Raw genomic sequence first — 19,344 nt, 5'->3', positions numbered from 1 at the left:
TGTCTTGGTCGTCTTCATTTAAATAAACCACCCCAATCTTACCTGACAGCAAGAATTTTGGGTCGAAGCATAAACTTTACCTGCTGGAAAAAACCCCAAATGTAGCTTGTGGGGGTTGCTGCAGTGGTTCTGATACATTCATTTAGGGAATTTTCATGAGGTTTTGTGTTGATTTGTCAATAATTAATTTCTAATACTTTTCAGCTTTTTTGTCCCCACCTTTCCTCTTTGCTTGATAAGATAGTTGGAGGCAGAAGTCATTACCCATGTCCCTCCATCCCAAGTCCCTCTCCAGCTCTCCTGGAGCCCCTTTAGGCCCTGGACAAATCCTTGACTTCCATGTCAGTACCAAACAGGACTGGCAGGAAGATTTCCCTCCCCAGAGCAGAGAAACTGCTGCACTTGGAGCTCTGGCAGCTCTTCTGAAACGTCTCCATCACCCCAGATCTGAGCACTTTGGTGTTTTCCACTGCCTGGGGCTGTAAAAGGTTCTGTGGGCAAACAAAATCCGGCTGGGATCTTATTTTTAATGTCCTTTAAGTAACTCAGGACTGTGGCCTGGGGTTCAGGAGGAGCCACGGGATGGGAGCAGCTCACTGAGCCCTGCAGTCCGTGCTTTGGGAGCTGTGGAGAATCATGGAATCACGGAATATCCCGAGTTAAAGGGACCCATAAGGATCATCCAAGTCCAACCCTTGTAGCTGTGACACAAACCTGTGCAGGAGCAGCTGCTGTTCAGGGCAGCCTTGGCTTAAACAGGGGCTTATCAAGCAGGGGCCCCTTCTCCCTTTAAATGCCATCCCTCAGGATCACCAAAATCTCCTATTTACCTCTAAATAACCTTAATTTTTGCGAGGCTCATCAGGGAAGGAAGGAGCCTCCAAAGCCTCCCAGGAAAACCCCCCCGTGCCCACGGCAGAGGAACAATTTCTCCCACTGGAAACCAACTATTTTCACAGCTTGATCCTTTTTTATCAGCTGGAGTTCAACGTTGGCTGCTCTGGCCACGAGTAGGAGGAGCATTAGAGCAGGAAGAATGACTCTTTGCTAAGAGTCACTAAATCCTCCTTCAATTATTTACTCATTAAACTACTTTTAATCCCTTTAAAAAGCTCTGAGAGGTCACGGGAGCCGGAACAGGGGATGATGTTTGGAGAACAGGGAACATGAGACAGTCCAATGGCACCAGGACAGTTCAGAGCAAGGCAGAAGGGCTGCCAGGTGGGTAAAAAATAAAACAAAAAATAAAACAAAAAAAACCCCAAACAATCCCATTCCTGCAGCCAAAATTACTGACTTGAACTCCTGCATGCAAAGAGCTCTTGGCTGCTTCAGAAACCTGCACAAACTCCAAGGAATGGAGAACATGGAATGGTTTGGGTTGGAAGGGACCCTAAAGGTCTTCTCGTTTCACCCTCTGCCATGGGCAGGGACACCTCCCACTGGCCCAGGTTGCTCCAGTCTGGCCTTGGACACTTCCAGGGATTTTGAGGCAGCCACAGCTTCTCTGGGAAACCCATCCCAGCCCCTCCCCACCCTCCCAGGGAGGAATTCCTTCCCAATATCCCACCTAACCCTTCCCTCTGGCACTTTGAAGCCATTCCCTGTGTCCTGTCCCTCCACCCTTGTAAGAAGTCCTTGGGAGTCCTGTTCCCAACAGAGCCTCCTTTGTGCCAGCAAAGCACATTTACAATCCAACAGACTCCTCCCCTCGATCACTTTGACACCAATTTGCATTTTACAGAGCAAAGAATAGCAAGGCACCTCAACTGGAACTTGGAGGAGGAGGATTTCCAAGGAGCTCTCCAGCTGCTCTGTCCACTTGTGCCACCCCAGGCTCCTGCTCAGGCACCCAAGGGCTGTTCCCTTCAGATGTGTCTCAGCTTTTGGATTCCCCATCCCTGGAAGTGCCCAAGGCCAGGTTGGAGCAACCTGGGCTGGTGGAAAATGTCCCTGCCCGTGGCAGGGGGGTGGCACTGGATGAGTTTGAACATCCCTTCCAACCCAAACCACCCTGTGATTCTTACAGACCGAATTCCTCGCCCATCCCAAACACAAACTCACCCAAAATCTTTTCCTTAGGAATCAGAAGCCACTGTCAGGACAGCTCCTGCATTTCCCAGCAGTCAGCTGGGCCTGAATGTCACATTTACAAGCCCTTAAAAGCCAGGCTGTTACTTTTCTGGCTCTCAGAGAAAACAGCTGAATTTAACAGCTACACGGGGGTGCTCCAATTATGGGCTTTACTTGGGCTGCATCACAGTCATTTTAACACCAAAATTGCAGCCTGGGAGGCAGAATGAGATGAAGTCACCTGCTGGGAGGGCGTTGGTGTATAAAAGGGAGGTGACAGCCACAGTCATAGGACGTTTTCCATCCAGGAAGAGTTGGAGTCCCTCTGCAACCCCTCTCAGGCAGCAGGTAACGTGCTTGAACAACATCCCATCTTCCCTTTTTACTTATTCAGTGCTTACAGAAGCTCACAGGAGAAGAAACTCGGATCAGAAGAGACTGCAAAGAGCAGTTCTGAAGGAGCAGGGACATCAGAGCAGGAACTGAACACATCTGCCCAAACCCTACAGGGACCTGCACGGGACCTGGGAGGTCCAGACATGCCTCAAACTCCGAGAGGCTGCTCAAGAATCCTAGTTCAGATCTCCATCCAAATTCTTCACATGTCAAAGCCCTTTACAGGGAGTTAATCCCCACTTTGAGAGGCTCCCAAGGCAGCTGTGGCTCAGGCCCAGGCACAAGGTGCAGATCAGAACTGCAGAGCACAGGCACAGGGGGGGATTCTTGGGGTGGACTTGATGATCCTTGTGGGTCCCTTCCATCTCATCAGGATATTCCACGAGCCTGTGATCCAGAAATGCAGCGTTTTCATCCCTCTCCAAGGTAAAAACAGAGCTGGAATGCCTTGATGATAAAAAAGATGCTTTTTTTTTTTCCTCTCCCAGGATGAAGTCCAGGAAGATCTTTGCCAGTGTCCTGCTGGTGGTGCTGTCCGTGGGGATTTGCTTGGCTCAGCACTGGTCCTTTGGGCTGCAGCCAGGAGGGAAGAGGAGCACTGAGGACCTGGTGGGCTCATTCCAAGAGGTGGGTTTTAGGCTAGAGAACAACCCTGACCTGTAAAACATGCAGCCAGGAAGAGATGGTGCCACAGGCTACCCTGGAGACCTGTATCCTTCCTGTCTCCTTCCCTTAAAACCTGTCTCCTTGCCCTAAACATCCAGAGGTTTGTGTACAAACACACACGGGTTTTTAAGCAGTAATTGGAAAATAATTGGTATTTACCAGCCTGGCACAAAGAACAGCAACCAAAGCCCCTGGGCAGCCACCTGCAAGGCAGAGATGGAGGCTGGAGGTCCAGGTTAAACCTGGTTTCACCCTCTCCCTAATTTCCAGACAATATTCTCCTGGGCTGTTTTACAGGGACATTTACCCACCTCCCCTAAAATTTTGGCAACTGCCCTGTGGTGGATGGTCAGGAATTAAATAACAAAGCACCTGTGGAAGGTTCTGTCCACCAGTGGTTTTCCCATCCTTCCCAACACTTCACATCCAGCCCCTCCCAGCAGCACTTCCAGCATCCTGGTTTTCAGCTGCTGGAGCCCGTGGGAAAAAAGGTGAATTTTAGTTGTGCAGTGGAACAGTTTCATCTTCATCTGTAACTGGGGAAGAGCTGCTTTGGCAGCAAAATCTCCTCTCCTGAAGGCTGTGTCACTTCCCAATCCAGATGGCAAAGGAAATGGAGAAATTAGGGGAGGTGCAGCACTCTGAGTGCCCTGGATCATCCCAGCATTCCAGGCTCAGGGATCTGGAGGAAGCCATGGTGAGTAACGTGCCTTTTATTTTACCACTATGGGAAAATTAGGGGAAAATACAGGAGGAAAGAGGAAAAAAAGGTGCTGGAGGAGGAGGGAGAGGGGGTGTAAGTTCAGTTCACGTGAGGCAATACTGGCTCTGCCCTTATTAAAGAATCCCAGGAGGGTTTGGGTTGGAAGGGCCTTAAAGATCCTCTTGTTCCTAAACCAGACCATTATCACCTGCATCAGTCCCAAGTCCCTCAGGGGGCAAGGATACATAATTGTTGTGGCAGTGCCATTACTGCCTCGATTAAAACCAAAATCAAGCCAAGGCCATTCTGCCTCAACCCAAACCCACAGAGCTCTCACAGCTGCTTAACTTCAAAGGCTCCCCCTGCCAGCTGCAGGAGCCACCAGATGGAAGCTGCTGCTCCCAAGGTCCCCAGGCTGGGAAATGCATTTTCCATTAGATAGAATCACAGAATCAACTGGGTTGGAAGGGACCTCTGAGATCATCCAGTCCAACCCTTGATCCAACCCCGCCGTGGTTCCCAGCCCATGGCACTGATGCCACATCCAGTCTCTGCTTAAAAACCTCCAGAGATGGAGAATCCCCCCCTTCCCTGGGCAGCCCATTCCAATGGCTGAGCACCCTCTCTGCAAAGAAATTCTTCCTGATCTCCAACCTAACCCTCCCCTGGCACAGCTGCAGACCCAGCCCTCTTGTCTTGCTGATGGTTCCTGGGAAAAGAGACCAACCCCCCCCCGGCTCCCCCCTCCTGTCAGGGAGTTGCAGAGAGTGAGGAGGTCTCCCCTGAGCCTCCTCTTCTCCAGGCTGAGCCCCCCCAGCTCCCTCAGCCTCTCCTCACAGCACTTGTGCTCCAGTCCCTTCCCCAGCCTTGTTGCCCTTCCCTGGCCCTGCTCCAGCCCCTCCATGTCCTTCCTGAGCTGAGGGCCCAGAACTGGACACAGCACTCCAGGGGTGGCCTCACCAGCGCTGAGTCCAGGGGCAGAATCACTTCCCTGGCCCTGTTGGCCACCCTGTTCCTGAGCCGGGCCAGGATCCATTGGCCTCCTTGTCCCCCTGGGCACACTCTGGCTCCTGTCCAGCTCCCTGTCCATCCCCACTCCCAGCTCCCTCCCTGCCTGGCTGCTCTCCAGCCCCTCTGGCCCAGCCCATGGGCTCAGGGGTTGGTTTGTGGCACTGCACGAGATGCTCTAAAGCTGTGACAGCCCCGGCTCCTCGTGCAAGTTCCCTGCCCCAGAACAAGGGCTCTGCAGCAAAACCAAACAGCAAAACCAGCAAAAACCAGGCTCTTTAATTAATCCAGCAACACCCTGGCCAGGCCATATGGTCCCCACTGCCTGGGAAGTGTCCCTGAGCCAGCCCAAAAGCTGGAACACTCAATCTGTGCATCAAGTTTAAAGCCAAGACCCAAAGTTTCAAGCACTTGAAACACTCCCCAGCCTGAAACAGGCTCATCACCTCAGTAACAACAAAGCAGAGTCTTAATTCCATTGGATTTTCATGTGGAAACTACCTAAATAAATATTATTTTAGGCCATTTAAACCCTATTTGCACTGAACATATACTGGAATGGTGGTTCATGTCTGGCTTCCAACAGCACTACCTGCAGAATGAAGAGCCAGCAACAATAATTTAGGATTTTTTTAGTATTTTAGTATTAGTATTAGTAATTTAGTATTTTTTTTTTACTGCAAGAGACAAGGTTAAGCAAAAAAAATATACCAGAATCATGAGCAGGATATTTGAAATGAGCCCTTGAGGAAACAACCAAGGAAAACCCTCGGGGTTGCTCAGAAACTTATTTCTTAATGACACTAAAAACAAATTAAACCTTTTCTAAACAAACAAGGAAGGAAAACTCTCAGCTTTGCTCAGAAACTTCTTATTTCTTGCTCCTCAATGACCCTGAAAACAAATGAAACCTTTTCCACCTGCAGCTTTTCCAGGGATCATTGTCACTCCAATCCTCCTTCCAAGCCACTCCCCAGGGTGGATATCCCAGGTTGGAAAATATTCCATCATCCCAGTTATTCCTGCTCTTAAAAAAACAAGAATATGGTGTGTTTTAACAGGAATATGATGTTTACAGGAATATGGTGTTTATAGGAATATAATGTGTGTTTATAGGAATATAATGTGTGTTTATAGGAATATAATGTGTTTATAGGAATATGATGTTTATAGGAATATAATGTGTGTTTACAGAAATATAATGTGTTTATAGGAATATGATATGTGTTAGGAATATGATTTTTATAGGAATATAATGTGTGTTTACAGGAATATAATGTGTTTATAGGAATATGATGTTTATAGGAATATAACGTGTGTTTATAGGAATATGATGTTTATAGGAATATGATTTTTATAGGAATATAATGTGTGTTTACAGGAATATAATGTGTATTTACAGGAATATGATGTATGTTTTTGCAGGACTATGATGTCTATTTACAGGACTATGATGTGTGTTTTTGCAGGAAAACCTGATGGAAGGGGAAGGAAGAAGAAAGATTTAAACCCCAATGGATTAACAGAGCCCAAATAAGGTCTCAGAGCTGTGGCAAAATCGGCTCCTCTTCACGTGGTCTTTGCTTTTTGGGTCATGATGTGAATAAACTGCTCTGAAGTTGCATTTAAATGGCTGGAAATAATTGTGTGGGTTATTGGATTAAAAGAGGGACATCCCAGTGCAGGGGTGGGAGCAGCAGGACAGGCTCTGCTTTGGGTCCTGCAATGAAAATTTGGATGTGGTAAAACTCTGATTTCACATTTAGAGCCAAAAACCCTCCCTGATCTCACCGGTCTGTGGCTAAAACAGCACCAAAACTTCATTAAATACCCCCAAAAATCAACTTACTGCTGGGCTGGAACTCCCCTCACGCCTCGGTGTAGGTAGGAAAGACTTTTAAATGCTCTTTTTTTTTTAGTGGTTCGGTCATAAAAACTACATTTATTTTAAAAAGGTATTTACAAACTTTACAACAGTCAATACATTTTTAAAAAAACCATGGAAATTTATACACCTTGCTTTACAGAGACTCCTTTCCCAAAGCTCCTGCTCTCTTCAGAGAGCTGTTATTTTTTAATTAAAGCTGTATTTTTTTTTTTGCTGATTCAACTTAAAAAAAAAATGAGGGGAGAAAGAAAAGAAAAGGAAAAAAAACAAAAAAGGAAAAGAAAAGCCTGCAGAGGTGGGTTTGGAGTTAAAAAACCACATCCAGGACACACAAACCCACGTCCCATGAACTCCAAATTCTCCCAAAATCACAGCAAGGTTTGTCATGATTCAACCTTTATAACCCCACAGTGAGAAATGATATTAATTAATACCATGTACCTGAATTTTGGAGCTGCTGAGGAACTTCCACCTCTGTTTAAAAATACAAACCAGCAGAAAAGTAGAGTCTGGGAGTGCCAAAGTGTCCTAAAGGTGCTTTAATTAATTAATTAATTAATTAATTAATTAATTAATTAATTAATTAATTAATCAGAGTAGAATCTGGTGAACCTCACGTGCCAGTGCAGGGGAAAAAAATAATCACATTATTATTTAATTTTTCTTTGCTGCTTTAGTTCTTGCAAAAGCTCAGCCTGATACACCAGAGAATTTGGTCTGCACCAGTAAAAACGAGATAGTTTTTAATTAAAAATAAAAAAAAAAATCAAAATAAGGCAGCAGAAACGGGTCAGGAATGTTTTCACTATATATATATATGAAAAATTAGTTAAATTACAGATTTCAATTTATTATTTCCATTTACAGTTAGAAAAATAAATAAGGAGAGAAAAGATCTGAGGGGGTGTCACTGCAAGGCCAATCTGTGAGCCTGGAGCAAACCCTGGGCTGGGAGGGGGGAGTTTCTGGGATGTTATTTCTTATTCCCCAAAATCTTTGCACATCCAGGGGGGTGTTTCTACCACTGCACATCCCAGAGTTTCTCTCCCTGGAATTTTGTGTCCTTCCCAAATCCCATAATCCACCAAAACTCCTGTTCCTGCCCCTCTTCCCCTGATGTGGATTTAGAGCCTGGAACATTTTTCAAGGAATTTAGCCCAGCACGCCCAGTTTTAATTAAAAAGCTCCAGCAAACGAGTGTTGCAGCACATTTCTCTCCCAAGGGACAAAAATAAAACCCTCAAAAACTTGAAATTTTAACACCAGCTTTGAACAGCAGGGCTAAGAAACTGGATTAGGGTTTTGTCTTCTGGATTTTTAACTTGGAGATTTGGGGTTTCAAACTGTAAATTGGGTAAAAACACTGATTTTTTTTTTTTGATTTCTCATATGCAGAGAGCATCATTATGGACTATCCTGCTCCCATTTTTAGCCCTCCAGTTTAAAAAGCATCAGAGACACATCCAAGAGTATCCAAATAACATGAAAAGATGATTCTTGTTTAAAAAACTAAGTAGAGACACCTTAAATTGTGAAAATTAAACCTCAGAACTCAGGCAGGTGCTGGAGCAAAGAGCAAACACCTAAAAAAAAATCAGGGCTCTGGTGGGATTTCTTATAGATGTGGGCACTTAATTCCACTTAATTAAAATCTGCCTGATCTCTCTCTCTTTTCAATTCCTTTCTACCTCTCCACCTCACATTTCATGTTAAATAATAAATATAATATTGACTTTGGCACATGGCCTTGTTTGCACCTTAATTCAGGCAGAGGCTTCTCCAATAATCAGATTTTAACACGCCTTTAGTGCTGTTTAAGGTTCTTCAAGCCAAATAAAAGGGCTTTTTAAAGCTTAAATTACACCAAGCACTGAATATTCCTGATTTTTGCAGCACTGGGATGGGTTCCAGCCACCCCCTGCTCACTCCCCTGCCTCTTTAGAGACTCACCTGCCTCCAGGTGACTCTGGGCTCAAAAATGATCATCCAGAAGAGACAGAAACTGGGTTTTTTTGAGCCAAAGAAAGGAAGGGAAGGGGGAGGATAATTAACCACTTACACACCAAGTCCTTAGTTCATAAACCTCACCCATAAAACTGCACAAAAAGCAGTGAGAACCAAACCTCCTCAGGTTACAGGGCAAAGTGGAAAGGGCAGAAAGGTCAGCTGAAAAATCCTTGCCAAGGTCAGAGCTCCTCCTGGGAGGGTTTTTTTTTTTGCATGGATTGGTTCCCCCCTCCAGGAAAAACGCACAAGGTACATCCACGTGTTAAAGTTGTGAAAGAAGAACAAATCAAGGGTGGAAAATGAGACCTGAGAGTCACTGGGCACCAAAATATCCAAAATCTGGCAGCTGGTTTGTTCACCTCATTCCCTGGGATCCCCACTCTGCTCCTGCTGTCTCTCCAAAGGATTTAAAAGCCAACCTGCCCTGGCAAGGAAATGCAGCCAGGAATGAGGGACCAGGCAGATTCAGAGAGGGGAAAGGCACTGAATGAACCAGAGGTGCTGTTGAGATGCTCTGCAGACACCTCAGAGCACATCCTGCTCTTCTGCCTGAAGCAAAATTCTCACAAGGAGACAAAAAGTTCTTGTTGGAGCGAAGTTTGGGAGGATCCTGGAGTTCCTGTGAGCAGGAGGGAAGTGGTTACGAGGGGAGGAAGAAGTGGATAAAAACCAAAGGACAAGAAACCCTCCTGTGGTTTTCAAGTCAAGCAGAGTCTGTGTCCCAGAACGTAAGGAGGAGCTGACACGTCCCCTGGTGCTCCAGGGAGGGGGGGACCTGGCCAGGGTGTCCAGGAAGGTTTCCAAGATTCCCCCTGGGAAGCAGCGAGGCAGAGGCAGCTGGGAGTGTGTGCAGCAAACAGGCTGGGCATGGATGGGATGTGACTGCTCTGCAACCCCTAAAACATCCCCAACCTGATGGGAATGCAGGGTGACTCTGGGGTGCAGACAATCTGTCTGCCAGAGCCAGCTGCTCCTGGAGTCACACAGGAGTCACGAGAATCCAGAGGAACAAAAGAAAGGACAACTTCAGGCTGAACAAAACCCCCCCCCCGGGGCTTCACTGGGTTTGCTTTTCCCTGAAAAACTTCCACGAGGTTTAACAAACTTCATTTTTTCACTGGGAGCCGTTTCTGTGTGTAATGAAAAACCATTTCTGGCTGTAATGAAACCCATTTCAGTCAGGTGAGCACAAAAAAGGTGCAGTGGCCTTCAAAAAAACCCCCAGCCCAAGAGTTAATTGTATTTACCACTGTCAGCAACATCCTTAGCAGGTTTTTGGTGGCTCCCCCCAACTTGTCATTTCACTTCTGATTATATGGTCCAAGTTACAGTTAACAAGTAAAATTATTTCCTGGAAAAGAAAATGTTCCTCAATACTGATGATAAATTAATTCCAAACATACAAAGTTTCTTATAAGTTCAGAAATTTGGATCCAAATTCCTCAGCTGGTCCCTCTTTGTGAGTTTTAAGAATCTTTAAACTCTCCAAGAAGTCTCAGTCTAAACTTTGCAGGCAAACCCTCGTGTTTCCCGAGTTCCACAGTGAAAGGGAAGAACAAGAAGCAATTTTTTGCCAATCCCTGGAAAACATCAGGGAAAAAATAACAGCCAGGACACGACCAGGGCAGTCCCAGAGGCAGAGTGGAAGGGCAAAACCCTCTGCCTGAATGGGGCAAGAGAACAATTCTTACAAATCAAGGAAACCTCCAACTGCACTTGCTTTTCTGCTTTAGAGTGAGATATAAATGATGATATCTAAAGAAATTCTGAATTAGGCAGCTTGGCAGGAAAAGCAAAGTTCCTCATGATGCATTATTCCTGAAACAGGCACTCTGGGGAAGTCCTGCTCCACACAGGATTCCAGTGGCAGCTCAGCCATGGGAATTCTGTGCCTGAGGCCCATCTGGTCCAGAAATAACACTGATATTTGTGTTGGATTTTTGGTCACTATGCAACTGTGGGCACAGGCTGCAGTGCCACAGCCCTTCCTGCAGGGCCCACGTGATTTTAAAGAGGTGAAACCCTAAAATCTTGTTGATTTTTCTCTATACAAACAGAAAGACATCCAGACAGAGCAGGGAATAAATAACTAAAGGGAAAATTAAATACATTACCCCATCCTCCAAGGAAAGAAAAGAGTGGAGTGATCCAAGCAAGGGGAAAAGAGGTGGTGAATTGTCAAGTCTTTCACACATCCCAGATCTAAATGGCTCCTGAAAGTCCAGTCTATCAAAAACCTGGATCAAGGGAGGCTCTAAACCAAAGTGCAAGTACTGCCACAAATGGGGGCAGGGGGGAAAAAAGAGAATTACTTGTACTTGTGTGGATGTGCCCAAAGGAAAGGTCACAGGAGAGAATCAGAGTCTCGGGGCTGAGGTCAGGATGGAGAACTGGGTTTGCACATTCCATCCTCTCCAAGTTGCTGGGACCAGTCCAGCCCTGGTATCAGTGCAGGTGGGACCAGTATAGTCCTGGTACCAATGCAATTGGGACCAGTATAATCCTGGTACCAAAGCAACTGGGACCAGTATAATCCTGGTACCAAAGCAACTGGGACCAGTATAATCCTGGTACCAAAGCAACTGGGACCAGTATAATCCTGGTACCAATGCAATTGGGACCAGTATAATCCTGGTACCAAAGCAACTGGGACCAGTATAATCCTGGTATCAATGCAACTGGGACTAGACCAGCCCTGGTAAAAGTGCAGCTTCTCTTCACCTCCCACATTCCCAGGAGAGACCTTTTCCACCCCTTTAAAAAGCACAAAGGTGAAGTTTTGTCCCAAGTCCCAGACACAGGGATGGGACCACACAGGGGACACAACTCAGGGAGGGTCTCAAGTGCTCTGTAGGGTTCAATCCAGTGAAATCCTGGCAAAGGACTGGTGAACTCTCCCTGGAGCAGAGCTGGAGTGAGGCAGGGGCTGCTCTTCATCCCCCACACAAAAAAAAAAGCAGAGAAAAGGCTTTTCACATCTGCTCCCAACGCTCAGGTCTCTGCCTGCAACCAGGGATCTTCAGGGACTTCTCCCACCCCACACCTTGGGAGCTGCTGCTTCCCAGCAGGAATGGCTGGGATCTGCTCCACATCATGAGGATCAGATCTTGGCTCATCAGGGATCACAAATATGAGAAATAAAAATACTTTATATATATATATATATTATATATATATAGGCGTCTCGTGAGGTTGTAAGATATCCAAGTTCCAAAACCTGAACTGGAGCATCAGGGTCTTTTTTTTTCCTGGATAAGGGAAATGCAAAAGTTCTTAAAAATTAAAATCTTTCAGGGCCATGTGAGAATCTTGTGCACAAGGGTTTCTCTTTTCTCTCTGGCCTAAAGGAAGATCCATCATTTTTGACAGAGGATGCCCAGTGGCCAAATGGAAAGAAGGGAAAGCCCCTTTTCAGAGAAAAGAAACCCTTTTTAGGCAAATATTAAGCTTAAAAATATTAAGCTTAAAAATATTAAGCTTGCCTGAAAAAGGTGGGATTTTGTAAAGCTACAAAATGCATGAAATTTAAACCCAAGGGGGTCTTTTCTCCCCAAAAACTCGGGGTGAGACCGGGCCCAGAGAGCGCTGCATAAATCCTTTCTTTTTGTTCCGTGAGTTTTTGCAGTTCTTTCTAAATTCAAGGGAGAAATTTTTCTCCCAACAAACGCAGCTCAAAACTCACGTGAAAATCCTGCTGGACACACCTCCCACTGCTCTGCCTCCCCTGGCTTCAGACCCCCGGTGCCAAATCCCTCCTGGGATTGATTACACCGGGAAGGAGCTGCTGGAATTGCAGGAGGGATGGAACTCAGGGCAGAAAACACTGAGACAGATGAGAATTCCAGTAGGGATTAGTGTCCCAGGGAAAGCAGGGCTTAGGGAACACAGTCAACAACAGTTCCTTTGGGTCTTTCCCAAGGAAAACTCCAAGGGGTGGCAGGAGGGATCAGCAGGCTGGGGGTGGGATCCTCCCTCACTGCAGCCCCTGCTCCGAGGACACGACGCTGGATTTCCTGGTTTTTGGGGGTGGAGGGGGAGGTTTGGCTTCCCTTCTGCTGGGCAGTGGTGGAGCAACCTGAGAAGGGGAAAACACACAGAAAAATAAACCATTACTGGCAAGTGGAGGCGTTTTCCTTCACCAAATGATGGATCCAAAAGGTCCCGATGCTTCCCTCAGGGCCAAATCTTGGAATTCTGCCTCCCAGCACCACCAATCCCTGACAGGGGCAAACAAGGACAGAGCCCCAGGAGGTAACAGGAGCAGAGATATTTTTGACTCCTAAAATATGCTTCTGGACATATTTAAATTTATTTAAATTTAAACTGAAACACTGGACCTGCAGCCCAACTTTGCCAGTTGTTCCCGTGTCCCACCTTTTGTTTCTCAGGACAAAGGCAATAAACCCACCTTCCTTCCAGTTTCCAAAAGTGCATTATTTTTATCCTGCTGGCTTGATGGAGCTGCACCAAGCAGGGGCCAAAAGGATGTACAACACTTCCAAATCAGACTGGTAAAACTAACACCACAAAAAAGGGGAGCAAGTGAAGTTCTAATTAAACAAGTTCTAATTAAACATGTTCTAATTAAACAAGCCACATCCTGCCTGTCTGGCACAGGGGCTCGCAGGATGTTGCTTATTCTTGCAGAAAACTGCATTAGGAGGTTCTTTTTAGCTGTTTCCCTGCCTGTTTTAGGGGCCATCCTGTAAATAAATGAGATGTGAAAGGCCAGGTGAGCAAAGAGCTCGTGTGGCTCCACCACTCCTGAGCCAAAACTGCCCAGATTTCAGGGCTGTTTTAACCAAAGGCAGACAGAGACAACTTTACAACAGCAAAGGAACAAAACCCTCCAGAAAATACTTTACAATCTCTCTTTGCAGCCCCGTGAATCCTTTTCCTTTGGCTGCAAGCCAAGGGCAGCGTTGCAGGCCAGGACATGTTAATAATTAGTTTCCTTACAAGACTCGAGGGAAAGAGGCTCTTTCATTAATCCTCTGGAAGCAGTGGCTCCCCCAGCACATCCCAGGGGCTGGAATATCTCTGCCAGTCACCCCAGGACAGCAGCTCCAGGGGCTGTTTCCAGGAGCACAGCCAATTCCAACCAAAGGAAGGGGGAAGGACAAAACCTCCTCCTCATCCCACTGACTTCATGGCACTGTCACATCCCAGTGCCACATCACTGAATTAAGTGAGCAACTGTTTTCTTGTCTTCCTGGGCTGCCAGAGGTAAAATATTTATAAAGTGTGATCATTCTTTAAGTCCTTTTGGGTCCCATCCCAGCTCATCTCACTCAGGTACTCCCCAATTCCTCTTTGCCAACGGGACTGGGGGAGACACTCATGCCTTTAAATTACAAAAGGTGCTTCTTAACAGGGCTTGGGGAGACTCCATCCCTCCCAAATTATCCCCAAAGGGACGATTTCTGCTGCTGCCCCTTGGTAACAATTAGTCTGGTACCAGAACCACCTTCATTTCAGGGGCAGGGGAAGTGATTCCCACACAATAACTGGAGTTATCTGCACCTCAGGGACTCCAAACAGCCTCCAGACTCTGTAGTTTAAGAGAAACATCAGTGGTACAGCATAAAAAAAGTGGCAATTTGATGTTCCTCGCAGGAAAGCACTTCATGGAATTGAGACAAAGGCTGTGGCTGAGGCAGGGATTTAACACAGGCTCTTTTAAGTCACTAATGACTTCAAAAACTTGATTATCCTGAGCTGAGGACTTAAAAAGAGACATTTATCACCTCAGAAATGGGGGAAATTTCCCCCCTGTTCCTTTTTCAGGCCCAAATTATTGCATTGTTTCACGCTGGTCGTGTTTTTGAAATTTTTCCCTCACGGTGCCCGTTTGTTTTCAGTATCTCTTCCCACCCCCACACACAGTTTTCCTGACCAAGGACAACACAACTCCCACTTGGAAAAGAAAAAAAAAGGAAAAAAGGACTTCACTCCTGAAGCAAAAAAAAAAAACCTTTTTCTTCTTTTGTGGTTTCAGGGAGTGAAGCAGTAAAATGATTAGACAAGTCTCAGGCAGCACCACCCTTGAAAGCAGCTCGGAAAATTCCACTGGTGCCTCTTTCTCAAAAGCTGCTGCTCTCCAAAAAAATGTCAGCTCTCATTTCCTCACCTCCACAGAATTCCTGGGGTTGCTGTTCTCATAGGGTTTGCTTTTGGGTGGAGGAGGGGGTGGGGTTGCCAATCCATCAGCCTGCAACGAGGGAAAACCTAAGAGCAACAACAGTAATTAGAAAGGACATTAAAGTAGGTGGAAAAGGAACAGGAAATGGGACTGAACACGTCGCATTTTAAGGGAGGTTCATTTAATATCTTGTGCTTTCCATCTGCCAACAGCTCTCTGCTTTAGCAGCTAAACCTGACTGGATTTGTTGGAGTCACAGTCGTGTCTCCCTCGAGTTCCAAATGCCCCGAAGAGTTTTTCTCTCTCTCCACCAAATGGTTGTGAGCTGCTGGGAGCCCTGAGGGAGCAGAGCCCTGCAGCCATTAGCACATCTGCCTGTTCAACCCCACAACTCCCTTTGATTTTAACTCCACTGGATGGAGGAGATAAGGACCTGAACTTCAGAAAGATCCTGGCCTGCTCCTAAGGGCAACTAAACCCCCTGGATAAGTGGGAGAGGGAGGTTTCTCATTCCTCTCACACATCTTTCTTCAGAGTATTCCTGATTTTGTGTTTCTGGTTGTCTCCCCCTCACCCCTCATATGTATTTTTTTGGTTTAAATCCCCTCACAGCAGTTTTATGCTGGTTTAGTTCATTACTGGACTCTGAATTTACATCCACACCCGACCTGTTCCTTTAAAAAAAGAGCAGCAGACTGAGAAATGCAACATCCATGGACTGCCAGGGGTGACCCTGCACAAGGATTTTTACCTTGAGCCATATTTAAAAGTTGCTGGCAGCATTAACTGCTGGATATGCAAGGAAGGGATTTTTCTCCCCCTTCTTTTTCAGGACCAGATTGTGCTATTTTGATCTACGTTTTATGTTTTGGAGACTTTAGCACAAATTATTCATTTTGCTAATTACCTTCAAGATAAATTCCACCTCTTGTGGGTGTAACTTCACCAGCTCACTTTCCAGGCTGCAGAGCAAGTTCTACCAGACCTTTTTTACCACGTGATAGGAGTTTGTTCATTAATTAACAAAGCCCTCAGGGCTTGCCCAGGATATTTAGGCATCCAGCTGATCAGGAATACTGGGATTGCTGTGGTTCCATCCTGTGAATCCACAGGAGATGCTCTTCTAGACCTGCCTTGATTTATCACCTACACTGACTGCATGTGATGTTCACCTTGAGGTTTAATATACCTTCCATAAGTCATAGAATTCTGGAATGGTTTGGGTGGAAAGGGACCTTAAAATCCATCCAGTGCCACCCCCTACCATGGACAGGGACACCTTCCACTAGCCCAGGGTGCTCCAACCTGGCCTTGGGCACTTCCAGGGCTGAGGCAGCCACAGCTTCTCTGGAAAACCTGTGCCAGGGCCTCCCCACCCTCCCAGGGAAGGATTTCTTCCCATTATCCCATCTAACCCTTCTCTCTGGCAGTCTGAAGTTGTTCTCCCTTGTCCTGTCCCTCCATCTCTAGTCCCAAGTCTCTCTCCATCTTTCTTGTACAAGTCAACACAGAAGAAATCAGGAAACAAACTGAAAAAGGTAAAACCTCTTGTCTGGAATTCCTCTGACATCCTAATTTTAACCAGTGATCTCTAAGTGACAAGGATGATCTTTGGTAACACAGCCAAAAACGTCCACGACCATTATCAGCTCAGAGTCACCTTCTGTGCTCTAATGCAGAGCAGTTCCTCTTTCCCTCCCTCCCTCCTTCCCTCCCTGCCCACAGTGTGGTTACCTCAGCAAACACAGACTCATTTCTAGGACTTACTTTGGGTCCTGGGGGTTTTGGGGGTGATGGGGGGTGGGCTGCAAGTCGACTGCTGGAGCGAAGAGCCCTGAAGCAAAGTCAGTCTGTTGTCTCCCAGCTGGAGACTCTTTGGCCTTTGTGCTTTCCCTGCCGTGCCCTGGTTGGAACAAAGGCAGACAAAACCCTTCAGAAGTCAGCCAGGTAAGAGCAGGCTGGTTTGAGGGGCTCAGAGGATTAACTAACACGGGAAGGTGTTAGGATGAAAAACTGCTGCAGTTCTGTGAATAAACTGGGCAGGGCAGTGGGGGAGAAGTCTTCCCAAGAAGTAAAACACTGAAATTCTGGGTGCAGGTCAGGGCTGCTGGTGTCACCCAGCTCCTTGGGGCTGTGAAACAAGCCTATTTTAGGCTTTCCAGAGCAAATCCTTTGCATCTGGGACTCGGGAGATGTTCCAGTTCCTTCCAGTGTCATGTGTGTCCTCTGTGCTCTTCACTCCAACCACGAGGCCACAAGAGTCCAGTTCAGGAATATCAGGGACTTTTAAAATATCAGTTTGTTGTTTTACAGAGCAGGCTGTCACTTAAACACGTAATTAAACTCACTGGGCTCTTCAGAGCTCAATTCTCCATCAGCTGGATTTCTCTTAGCACAGAGGAGACCACACACTGGTGAATATAAAACATTTAAAGCCCAAATCTGCTGGACACACACAGCAAGCCTTTCCTTCCCTCTGGCTTTCCAGCTCCCACACAGCTCAGCCAAGAGCTGCATAAAATCAGCCTGTCCCATTCTTGTGCTGCACTAGAGCAGCAATAAAACCAGCTTTCTCTGAGCTTTGCAGGGCTGTAACCCTGGACTGCTCATTCCCTTCAGGGAGCTGATAACACTTGGAATTTGCCCTCAGAGATGCTGGGGAGAAGGGAGGGTGGGTGCTGTGTTTGCATCTCTCAGCTCCCTGCAGTGCAAAGACTTGGACAGACATTCCCCACTGCCCCAGCAAACCACACAAATGGGCTTTATCCCAGATATTTTCCCTCTAGTTTTAGTCAATAAAGTGATCAGCAGCTGCCAGCAGTGCCTGTGGGTTAAAGCCATTTAATCCAGCAGCAGAGGCAGAGGGGCCAGGCCTCCTGAACCACCAACATTCCTGACTCCCAATTTTCCTGCCCTGGAAAGCCTGTCAATACCCCAGTTACACCAGCCCAGCTCCCCTTCTAATAAACATCCTGCAGCCTCCAAGTGCTGGCAGCACCACTCAGATTTGATGAGAATTCCTGAAAATGCAGGCCCTGTTCCTGCCAGATTCCGTTGGGCACTCAAGAAAGGGAAACACAGGAATTCATGTTTGCTCATTATTTACACAGCCTGTGCTAAGTCAGATTAGTATCACTGAGCTGAAATGCTCAGGTGCCCAATTCTCTCATCCTCTGACAGTCCAGCACAGGCTTTGCATCAATCAGGATAATATTCCAAGGTTCTACAGCTTTACCTGTGGGCTGAAACTTATCCCTGTGCATCACTGATCACTGGGAATCCCACTGCCAACCCTAATCCCAACAGCTCCAAGATATTCCTCATTACAGCCTCCTGGGGGGGGATAGATTCCTTTTTATTCCTCTCCTGCAAATAATCTGCTGAAGGAATAACCACTCTGCCCCCATGCAGGAGGGTCTGGAGCAAAGCACAGGCTGGAACCAGGTTTTCCAAGTCCCAAGCTGGCGACTTAACGAGCAGCCCATCCTTTTTCCCTTGCCCAGCCCATCAGGCTGCTCCTCACCTCCCAGCACACTGCATTTGTGCACTGATGCCCAGTGACAGCAGCTGAACATCTGGCCTGGCAGCTGGATTCCTGCCTGGGTGTCTTGGGTTGAGACACTGGGACAGCAGGGATTGCTCCAACAAAAACAGGGGCAGCCCTGCAGGGCGCTGGGAGCATCACAGGGCCCCTGCTCTGACCACGAGTGGGGCACTCAGCACCTCCAGGAAGCATCAGAGCCTCCTGCTGCCAGTTTGTCCCTCCAGCCAAAGCTGTGACACCGATTTTCCACAGAAAAAAGCACGGCTCAGATGAGCAAGGCTTTTGGAATTCCAACCCCTCCCACTGGTTAATGCAGCTCCCAAGGAGCAGCAGTGGGAACGCTCCCAATCCTCCTGCTGGGGATTGGATTCTCGCTGTCAGCATTATTGGGTTACCATTTTGGAAGTCAGTTCTGTTTCTGGCTCCTTCTCCACGATAACCTGAGACTTGCTAATGCTCCACTCCTTCCTCTTGAGTTTGCTGATCCTGTTGTCACCATCATCCTTCACGGGCGGCTCCTCGGCTCTGGAAGATGTTGATATTCTCCTCTCCAAGAGAGGCTCCAAGATAGACCTGTGGCCCAAAAGAGGGGAAAAAACACGAGTCCATCAGACTTTTCTAGGGCTGTTTGTTAAAGAGCTGCCATCTCTTAGTTTGCATGAGGTTATTGGGAAAAACTGAATGATGAGCATGGATTTTTCAGCGAGATTCATGCTGGGTTACCCCAGAAATTCTCAGTATTATGTCTTATGTCTAATGAGATCTGTAAAATCACATTATGTAATGTGTAATAATGACTGTAAAGTCTGATCTGCTTGCAGAGGGAGCCAGACCTTCATGTTATGCTGAGCCCTGCACTGCCCTTCAGCAAGTCCCCTAAACCCTTCTGCTTATCACAGCTGTAAATTAAATGTACA

The 19,344-nt window shown here is 46.8% G+C and overlaps 2 protein-coding genes across 2 annotated transcripts in view; one reads left to right on the top strand and one right to left on the bottom strand.

Moving 5' to 3' along the window:
- The first annotated feature begins 2,371 nt into the window (after window positions 1-2,371).
- On the top strand, window positions 2,372-6,476 carry GNRH1 (gonadotropin releasing hormone 1). Its single transcript, XM_027718909.2, has 4 exons — window positions 2,372-2,421; window positions 2,958-3,096; window positions 3,737-3,832; window positions 6,316-6,476. Exons 2-4 carry the CDS (start codon window positions 2,959-2,961, stop codon window positions 6,352-6,354), a joined length of 273 nt encoding a protein of 90 aa, XP_027574710.1. The 5' UTR covers window positions 2,372-2,421; window position 2,958; the 3' UTR covers window positions 6,355-6,476.
- Window positions 6,477-11,381: 4,905 nt separating this feature from the next.
- Window positions 11,382-19,344, bottom strand: part of DOCK5 (dedicator of cytokinesis 5) — a 77,745-nt gene continuing 69,782 nt past the window's right edge. The window contains exons 49-52 of the mRNA XM_027718908.2: window positions 18,823-19,000; window positions 16,651-16,786; window positions 14,872-14,969; window positions 11,382-12,816 (exon numbers count right to left, since the gene is read on the bottom strand). Of these exons, the coding sequence (XP_027574709.1) occupies window positions 12,715-12,816; window positions 14,872-14,969; window positions 16,651-16,786; window positions 18,823-19,000 (514 nt within the window). The 3' untranslated portion in view covers window positions 11,382-12,714. The remainder of the gene's footprint in view (window positions 12,817-14,871; window positions 14,970-16,650; window positions 16,787-18,822; window positions 19,001-19,344) is intronic.

The sequence above is a fragment of the Pipra filicauda genome, unplaced genomic scaffold, assembly GCF_003945595.2.
Source record: "Pipra filicauda isolate LSUMZ 115617 unplaced genomic scaffold, ASM394559v2 scaffold498_size1627759_pilon, whole genome shotgun sequence".
In the NCBI taxonomy this organism is placed as follows: domain Eukaryota; kingdom Metazoa; phylum Chordata; class Aves; order Passeriformes; family Pipridae; genus Pipra; species Pipra filicauda.
The sequence above is the reverse complement of the archived record's forward strand: the minus strand, read 5'-3'. Positions and strand labels throughout refer to the sequence as shown.

What these genes read in the sequence shown, in the direction of transcription:
- GNRH1 (XM_027718909.2), top strand. Translation starts at nt 2,959, where the DNA reads ATGAAGTCCAGGAAGATCTTTGCCAGTGTCCTGCTGGTGGTGCTGTCC. An exon ending in TGGTGGGCTCATTCCAAGAG is followed by an intron (nt 3,097 to 3,736) that starts GTGGGTTTTAGG and finishes TTCCCAATCCAG; the next exon opens with ATGGCAAAGGAAATGGAGAA. An exon ending in GGGATCTGGAGGAAGCCATG is followed by an intron (nt 3,833 to 6,315) that starts GTGAGTAACGTG and finishes GTGTTTTTGCAG; the next exon opens with GAAAACCTGATGGAAGGGGA.